The 9,332-nt window shown below is 40.6% G+C and overlaps 1 protein-coding gene across 1 annotated transcript in view; it reads left to right on the forward strand.

Moving 5' to 3' along the window:
* The first annotated feature begins 335 nt into the window (after positions 1 to 335).
* The window catches only part of LOC112549316 (dentin sialophosphoprotein-like), a 9,434-nt gene continuing 437 nt past the window's right edge, over positions 336 to 9,332 (forward strand). Inside the window, exons 1-3 of the mRNA XM_025197301.1 lie at positions 336 to 445; positions 7,111 to 7,179; positions 8,642 to 9,325. Of these exons, the coding sequence (XP_025053086.1) occupies positions 7,126 to 7,179; positions 8,642 to 9,325 (738 nt within the window). The 5' untranslated portion in view covers positions 336 to 445; positions 7,111 to 7,125. The remainder of the gene's footprint in view (positions 446 to 7,110; positions 7,180 to 8,641; positions 9,326 to 9,332) is intronic.

Genomic DNA, 9,332 nt, shown 5'->3' on the forward strand with positions numbered 1-9,332 from the left:
TAGTAATGTCAATGACTAAGTAAATGAAATAACTAAATTAATAAATTAGTATTAACAAATATAAATAGCTTCATGAAAAATACTCTTTTCTAGTAGTTCACATCAGCGTCTTTACAAGGATGTCATATGTTGTGGAATGTAGCCAAATAATTTCAAGTACAAAAGGGCAAGTGAACACATCTTGGAGTCTATGGTGGGAGATTACTGGGGTTTAGCATAAGACCTTGTGAAGTCATACTTAAGTTACTGTGTTACAATTGGTTGCTTAGAAGCTCAAACAAAGCTTAAATTCCTGCAAGTTAGTATTAGGGTAGCTCATATGTCCAGGTGTTGACACTCAAAGAACATAAGCAGCACAACATTGTATCAGATTTCTCTTCAGACTTTAGAAAATTTCCTCAAGGGCTGCTCTCTATTAGATCCTCCTCTGTGGTGCTCCAGCAAGGTATGTGGGTTCTCAGTTAGCCTTTAAAGAGGTCACCAGGTAAAACTCAAAGTTGTATTTGTTTTCATGAAATGCTAATGTCAAGAAACAGGTCGCATGTTCTTTATTTTCATCTTTATTAAGCTGCTTCTGTGATGTTTGTATTTGTGCCTGCATTTTAACTGGGAAATTGTATTGCTGCTGAAGAAAGGAAGTCTCTGGAGTGACTACCTTGCCTTTGCTTTTTTGTCTGGCATGAAGGCTTTGTAATCTGCACAATAACCTGTGTAGGTGGCAGCCAGGCTCCAGATACCCCAGTTCAGAGAGTACAAGACTCTAACGCTTGAGGTACAATCTCTTTCCTGGGGCTGCTCAGTCTGTGCAGTCACTGTGTAATCCACAAGGAAGTCTTAGTGTATGTTTAAAGTAAAGATACCAAAACCAGTGATGGCATGAATAGCAGGCAAATTGACCTACTGAGAAGTCATTGTTGTGACTGCAGGGTGGACATGCCTTCAGATTGCTTGAAGTCCTGCAGGGAGTGAGAGACAGGTCATGAACCTCCTCCCCTCTCTTTCATTTTTCAGAAGAAATAGAGGCTACAACTAAGGATAGGCCTTTGTGCATCACAGGACAGGCTCCTGTGGTTGACACAGGATGGATCACAGTCTGGTCCACAGAAATTCAGACTCCTTGGGTGCATTCAGATGAGCGTGCACTTGCGGTACATAGCGCCACAGACCCCTCAGTAGCACTGCATACTGCATGCACCCCATATGCAGGCATTCCCAACACTGCTAATTTGCAGTGTGGAGATCCTGGTGTCAAAAAAATCTGCACCTAAAAAAAGTGGGGCAGTGCACATGACAGCAGCGTGTGCCACCCAAAACCAGAGCCTGGTCAGCTAGACCCATGCTCTGGCTGCCAGCCAGGATCCCTGCTGCTGGATCATTGCAGCTGCAGCCATTGGCACCCCCAGGTAAGGCTGCTGGGGGCAGCCCAGGTGCTGGCCCCAGCCTCCCCTACCCCACCTGGGGTAACGTGCTGTGTGCCAGAGTGCACATGCATGGGCGTTCCCCAGGGAGAAGTAGCAGTGGGACATATTGTGCCACTGCTGTTTGTCCCCAGGGAAAAGCATGTTCTTGCTTGTGGGGACATGCCCTGTGATGTACATTTCACCTTAGTCTCCCCAAACTTCTGCAAGGGTTGAAGTGTGGACTCTTCCCTGGTTTCGTCACCTCAGCACCCAAAACAGATTCAAAAGTAGGAAAATACCGGGGTTTGTGGCCATGTAATGCTATTTTAGGCATTGGTGTCATCACCTGGATTCCTGGGTCTTCTTTCAGCCAGTAGTATCCAAGGAATGAAATATGTTTTTTAGAAACTGTTAGATCTGGCTGACCCCCTGTGCTGAAAAAACAGATGTACTTGATTTTCCTGTCCCATCCCCTACATAAACTGGTGGGGGGAAATAAACACATTTTCACAAAGGCCTTTCCACTGCTCTGATGGTGCTAGTGAGATTTAGGCCCAGATGTAACAACAGATCCAACCTCAACCTCCCGATTTTGGTTTCTTCCAGGAAATGATGTAAGCCCTCTATCACTAGACTGATTCAAGGCCCATCTAACAGTTCCCAGCACTATTTATACAAACTCCTCAGTCTTGCTGGGAAGAGTCACTTCGTAAGAGAGGCTCTACCCTGCTTCAATTGCACCTGCAGTGGGATGTTATCATTGCTGCCCTTGGCATCCTATAAAGCGCCCATAGCCTTTACTAAGTGGAGGAGAACATTGTCTCTACCTTGACAATCTCTTGGCTTTGACCTTGGCAATCTGTCGTCTGTTGATGTTTTGTTTCCAGCCCTTTTATTAGAGCAAGGAGTTCTTTCTGAGCCACATAAAGAGAATTCCTCTCCCTCCTGAATTGGGAAGAAAGTCCCTTGAGGGGAGGAGAGGCCATCATTATATGTTTTCCACCTCCCTATGGTTTTCCACAGCATGGACCATATGATACCAGTAAAACATTTCAGATGGCTTGGCTCATTTTAGTGCTAAATCACTCAGCAAACCACAAAGCCAGGATTGGCAAACTGATGTGACTTTTTAAAGTTTTGGGTGGCACGTAAGGACTGAGACCTTGTTATGATGACTGAGGCTTACATCTGTACAGTTTGTGCTGTAACCACTGGGAACAAAAGTAGGCAACAAGAGTATCACAGTAATCTATAGCAGATGCTTCCACAGCCAATCAAACCTGTTGCTGGCTGACAGCGTGCACTGATTTGGCAGACTGTTTGGCTGCACTTCTGAGATGATTAAACTGGTGTGAGACATTGTCCTGTATATGTAAAAGGACACACAGACAAATAGGAGGCTTTGCAATCTAAGAAAATCTCTCCTGGAACAGTAAACATCATTAGGAGGCCCAACGGTATTTAAAAAAAAAAAAAAAAAAAAAAGCATTCCCAAGGCATTTTAAAAAATGCTTCCCAATGGTATTTTTAAAAAAATGCATTTTCTTCGCAAAAGGCTTATTGACATGAGTGGATGGGGAAACTAAGAGGATTTTAGTGAGACCTCTTTTAAACAACCTGCCGCTTGCCAAGTAGAGGTCTCACATGAATACCACTAATGCCTAACAAGGAACAAAATAGAAGATTAGAAGTGCTCACATGAGTACCTATTTTAACTGCACTGGAATCCACCTAGGAATTATGTGGTGATGCAGCTATGTAAATCTGGCATTGGGTTCTGTGCACTGCACCTTAAATTACTAAGAAATTTTCCATATATAAATAAAATAGCTGTTTAATTCTGAGTTGTGGCATCTTCTTCCAACACTCCAGCATATCTCTGTCTTTCTCTCACACAGGTGTACATAGACATGCACTTGTTCACTCTCATACACATTACTTTTGTATTTTCATTTCTATATTTTTTTGAGATTAGGAAAACAAAAGTAAAACTGAATAGATATGATTGCTCTTTGACAAAGGATGTACAAATATAAGATACATTTGTGACTGGAGCTGCCTGTAGTAACTAATGAATACTCTAACTTGGCCTGATTTTTGGTAATAATTATTTTTTGTGGGAGAGCCAGGTGGAGGTAGAGGTATATATCAGTAAACATTACCATAATATACGAGTTAATTCCATAGCAGAATCATAAGGAAATAACTGTATTCTATGAGCTAATTCAATAGCAGTATTGAAAGGAAATGCACAACAGAAAGGAGTGGTAATTCCTGACATATACCAATGTCAAAAAAATGATGTTGTTGTATTAAAAAATGACTTTGTTGTAATAAAGCAAAATTCCCTACTCAACCGGGCAGAGAGCTTTGGCTCAATAGCTGCCTATGGACTCTAGTGATAAAAGTCATAGTTTAGAGATACTCCCTAATTTAGAATGCCCAATTTAAGTAAGTGGGAGATGGTCCCTCAGTTAGGTAACAGATGTGAGTTATAGAGAGAAAGGGTCTGCAAAGGTTACTTACTGCTACACAATAAAATTCATTGTTTAGTTCTTCTTATTCACATATGCCTGCATTTACTGAACCCAACAATCCTTTTGATGTCAGAAGTGATAAATGAGAAAGAACTTCAAAGAATTTGAGTTCTGAACTGAGCAGTGCACTCACATGGAAGACAGGGGCCTCTTTAAGTGATCTTCCGGCACAGTTACAGTCTAAGTAAACAGAAAAGTAGTCAAGTTTTTAACCTTGACCTGCCTTTCTGATGTCAGGCAATATAGCAGAGAACTGGAGGTCATTCAGACAAAAGTTTAAGCGGTAACTAACAGCCATGAGGGCAGAAAAGAAGAATGGCTAAGTCAATTCTTGCATATTGTGGGAGAGGAAGCCTTGGCTGTTTACAACACTTTACTTTCAAGGAAGATCAGAATATGAATTTAAGTAAAATACTGTCCAAATTTGAGGACTACTGTGCGCCAAAAGAATGAGCTTTGAAAAACACAGCTTTTTTATGTGCAAACAAACAAGAAGAGAAAGTATAGATCAGTACTGAACTAACATGTTTGAGTAATAACTGTGCTTTAGGGAACTTGACAGAATCTCTGATTAGAGATAGGATTATTTATGGCACTGCAGACATTACAATACAAGAAGGGCTTTTGTGTGAGGGAGACTTGTCCTTAGAAAAGGTTATCCAAATGTATAGGGCAGCTGAAACTGTGGAGGCGCAGACTGCAGAACTGAATATCCCCAAAGGGGCAGTAGGTATGAAAGAATATGACAAGAAAAAGCCACCCTACAGGGCAGAATTTTCCACTGGTGAGAAGCCACCTCACAGAGTGGAATTTTCCATTGGTGAGGAGAATGCTAAGGGAGAGAGAGGAAAGAAGTAGATGTGAATCAAGTGTGAAAAGTAATATGGCCACAAACATGGTAACATGTAACATGGAAAGCCCTGTTCTAACTATAAGAAAAGGAACTTTTTTCCAGGTGCTGCAGATCCCAAGCATAAAACTCTCAAGTGCATACAGCTGACATATAGGTATGGTAGAATCAAGCAAAATCAAGGAAAGGGACTGGATTTTGCCAGTGGAAGTTCAAGGAACCATATTTCCATTTAAATTGGAGACTGGAGCTCCAGTTATTTCACCAGAGCATCAATATAGAAAATTAAAATTGAAACCAAAAGCAAATTCAACAAACATTAAAGTAACTTGCTATTTGGGAACAAAGGGCGCTTATACATAAGCAGCGAGGCTGCTCCGACACACTGTAATTACAGTGGGATTAATTGAGTCTGCTGGAACATGGGAATTGCCATGCTCCAGCAGGCTCTAGCATCTTGTGTATCAGCGTCCCTGTGCTGAAAAATGGCAGTGGGGACGCTTTAAGTAAAGCTCGTTTGACAAGCTTTAGTTAAAGTGCCCCCTCTGCCATTTTTCAGTGCAGGGACACTGATACATGAGATGCTTCAGGTACTTTAATTAGAGCAGCCACCCTAATTAAAGTGCACTTTCCCCCCCACAACTCTGCCCTTTGCCTAGAGCATGTATATAAATGCCCAGTGAAAGGTGGATGCACTGATAGCATCCGGTATAAGAACAGAATAGACAAACTCCCATTCCTTGTGGTACCTAAGGAGATTACATCAATTTCACATCTGGTGCCTTGTGATAAACCAAATCCAGTTAAGTGTGTGCTCTTAGTAGAAGAAAATTCATGCCTTCAGATGATCTTCTCAGTTGTCACTGCCCAAATCTGGACATTTTTCTTAGGAAGAAACCAATTGTTCCAGAACACAAGAAGCAACCATGTCCGTAGGAGAAAATGTACCTATAGACACACACGCAAATACTATCATGCAGAAAAAGGAAATCAGTCTCAGCAGTCTGGACCTAATGAACTTTGAGCAGAAGCACAACTGGCAAAAGTGCAAATCAGTTAGATCCCAGCATAAGGACTCAAGTCTATCAAGACTTGGAGGAGAAGCTTCCCACCAAAAACAAATCAGAAACTGGATCTGATACTTCATTGGTCTGAAAAAGAAATGAAACCTCCTGAGATAATCACAGAGACTTGTTAAAAGAGCAGCAGAAAAGGGGAAATAGGAAAGTGATAGGTAAAGACTCAGTTCAGAGGGATGTGCTAGTAACCTTTCCTCCTTAGATTTGTATTCATGGGTTTTGGGATTAGTCGATTTTTTTGTAGCCATTTTTGAGAGAGAAGATGTAGTGGTAAAAGTTATAATTTAGAGACATTCTCTTACTTAGAAGATTACAGAATTTGGAAAAAAGGGAGATGGAGATGAGACCCATCAGATACACCTGAGGCTTTAAATGTACATTGGAAAGCAGCTCAGACTTGAAGTGAAGCCCATAACAAAAAATATTTTATGCAGGGGTTTGAAGGATGAGAGTTTGCTTGATGCAAAAGAAGGGAGTAGCTTAAGACAGGGATAGGCAAATCTCCATCCCCTGAGCTGCCCAAGCCACATGTTCTTGTTCTTACCAGTGATTCCTGTCCCCACTGGCAATGGAGAGAGGGAAGATCTGCAGCTTGGTTAAGTGCAGGGAGGGCTGCAGTGGGGTGTACTGTGGAGGGGATGGGCAGCATAGTGCACCTGCTTGCTTCCACTCCCTTGTGCTGCCCCTGGGTAGAATGGACCTTTGCAGGCTGGATCCAACCTTTTTGTGGGTCAGATCCAGCTCCGTGTCAGAAGTTGCTGTCTCCTGCTTAAGCAAAGCTGTCACCTTGTTATGAATAGAGCAAACACACACGGTTTAGTCCAAATATGTCCCCAGCCTGGAATTATTTTTTTTGGGTTGTGGGGAGGTTGTTAACTCTGATAACATCAACCCATGTCAACTTTGTCCTAATTTGACCTATCCCAAGAGCTTTCTGATATAGACCTCTCTCTCCCAAGCTCCATTACTTTTAATCAAACCAAACACATCTCTTCAATAAAAGGCAAAAATTAACAAGCCACACATAGCATAAATGATTCAGTATTGTGATTCAGTCTGGATATCCTAGAGGGTGGTGCCAACACCTGCTGCTAAAGAGAGATCTGTAGCTTTCTGACAGTGTACTTCAACCTGCTTTGTTAAATCCTGTGCTTTGACAATGTGCCCACCTGGATTTATCAAATATTATGTCTCTGTTATATAGTGGCATTGATAAGAAGTAATATACTTTCTGTTTCTTATAGGAAGTAGTTTCTGACATGAATATTCTGCTTTTGATGATACATGTTCTAGGTATAACCTCTGCTTCTCCAGTAAGTATGAAAAAACAAAGTAGCATACTGCACTAAAATGATTGGTATAATCCATTAATTTATTTACTTTTTAGATTTATAGGCCACCCTCCCCAGAGACAGCTCAGGTAGGCTTTTAACTGTAATTTTTAAACTTACAGTTAAAAATTAAATACATTATTAAAAACAGATAACACATTAAAATAGACTAGTGTATAAAAAACTACAAAAAATAGATTCCCCAAACAGTGCTAGCCCAACTTGACTCCTCCTGCCCATATAAAAAGATCTTAAAATGTTTCCAGAAGATGCCTACTCCCCGCTCCCCTGCTCTGACAGGCTGCAAGGCAGAAGGAGTTCTAGAACTGGGAAGTGACTGCTGAGAACAAACTTAATTTCATAGGTTTGCACTTTTGGCGCTTATGTCCAAGTGTCATGGAAAGAGTTACAGGGGTTTGGGTTGTAGCCGTGTTGGTCTAAGGACACAGGCAGACAAGGTTCCTTGGGTGAATTTGATATCTTTTATTAGACCAACGCAAATGGTTGGAGAATAGTTATTCAGCAAGCTTTCGGGTTCAAAGCTTCCTTAGCCTGACGAAGGGTTTTTGAACCCAAAAGCTTGCTTAATAACTATTCTCCAACCATTTGCGTTGGTCTAATAAAAGATATCAAATTCACCCAAGGAACCTTGTCTGCCTATGGAAAGACTTAGGAATTTACAAGGATTTCATGAGCTAGTCCTGAAATGGTCATTCAGTCCATTACTGAAATGACTGTCCTATTTTCATGTGTTATATTGTAGTTGCATCCGCAGTGTAAATTGGTGAATTTGCAAAATTTAACAAAGAATGCTGTTTATCTTGATCTCTTCTATTTCATCAGAGAGGTCTAAGTTGTCTGAATCTTTCTTCTCTCTCTCTCTACACACACACACACACACACATATATACACACACATATATATGGTATCAAAATAGTGTATCAGTGTTTTATATCTATAACACTGATACGCTATTTTGATACTGTGTTCATATGCTTTTAATTTTACTTAAACCTTTTTTGCAAAAAACCCAAAAACAAGTGATGAGCAAATTAATTTCTGACTTTGCATTTAACTATATACACTAGACTCTTAATTCTGAATCATAAGTCTTTAATCAAACTGCTCCTAATGAAGTCTGTAAGGGGAAATAACCCTGACTTGAAATTTACCTGTTACTATTACAATATCAAAGGACTCTTCTACTGGTCTAATGCTGGTGCTGGATTCACTGTCTTCTAACTAACATCTTTCTATAGTGCATGATGGGTATTGTGCAAATTACAGTGGATTTTCCCAACTATTAGGAAATTATTAATAATAATTAATTTGCATGTCGAAGTTACTTTCTTCAGCGCTATTGTATCTTGTGATGTATATCTTATTTAACATTTATTTTGCTTTGGTAAAGTAATACTGCTATCTGCTGTGACCCTTTGGCAGATTAAAAGGAGTGCCAATCTACCTGGAAGTGAATATGAGGCAAGTATTTCCAGTTTTAATGTCATTGACACAGACAAAGAAGTCTTAAGCAACAGCTCTGAGAATGATGTGGGGAACAAACAAAATGGTGAGAACAGAAACTATGGGCACCTGGAGGAAACAAAATTAATTAAGTTTACAAGTGGACTGGATCAGACTGAAGAGGTGTCTACCATTGATAGCAATATCCAAGGCACTCATAAGGATAAATCTAATAATCAGCTAAACCAAGAGGATACTAGTCTCCAGAAGAGCAATGATGCTGCTGAGAACAATATCCAGGGAACACAAAGTGTTGATGATAATGTTGAGCTCCAAAGAGGAGAAGGCATTAACAGTCCTTACATAGACCCACATGTTAGCAGAAATGACACTGAACAAAATCATTCTGAACAGCTGAACTGGAAAAATGTAGGGCATGATTCAGCTTTGGGAGAAGAGGAGTTTGTGCCTCAGGAAATGGTGTTCTCTTCTGAAAAGCAAGATATGGTAGAGCCCCACATTGCCAGCCACTTTAATATAGAGAGACAGGACAATGAAATACATAAAGGCCATCTTCATTTTGACACCTATTATTTTAGTTATGAAGCCATGCAAGAGGAGGAGGCAGGTAATAGCAGTGATGGGAATGAAGCTACCTTCAGTCAGCAGG

The sequence above is a fragment of the Alligator sinensis genome, unplaced genomic scaffold (assembly GCF_000455745.1).
Source record: "Alligator sinensis unplaced genomic scaffold, ASM45574v1 scaffold125_1, whole genome shotgun sequence".
Lineage (NCBI taxonomy): Eukaryota > Metazoa > Chordata > Crocodylia > Alligatoridae > Alligator > Alligator sinensis.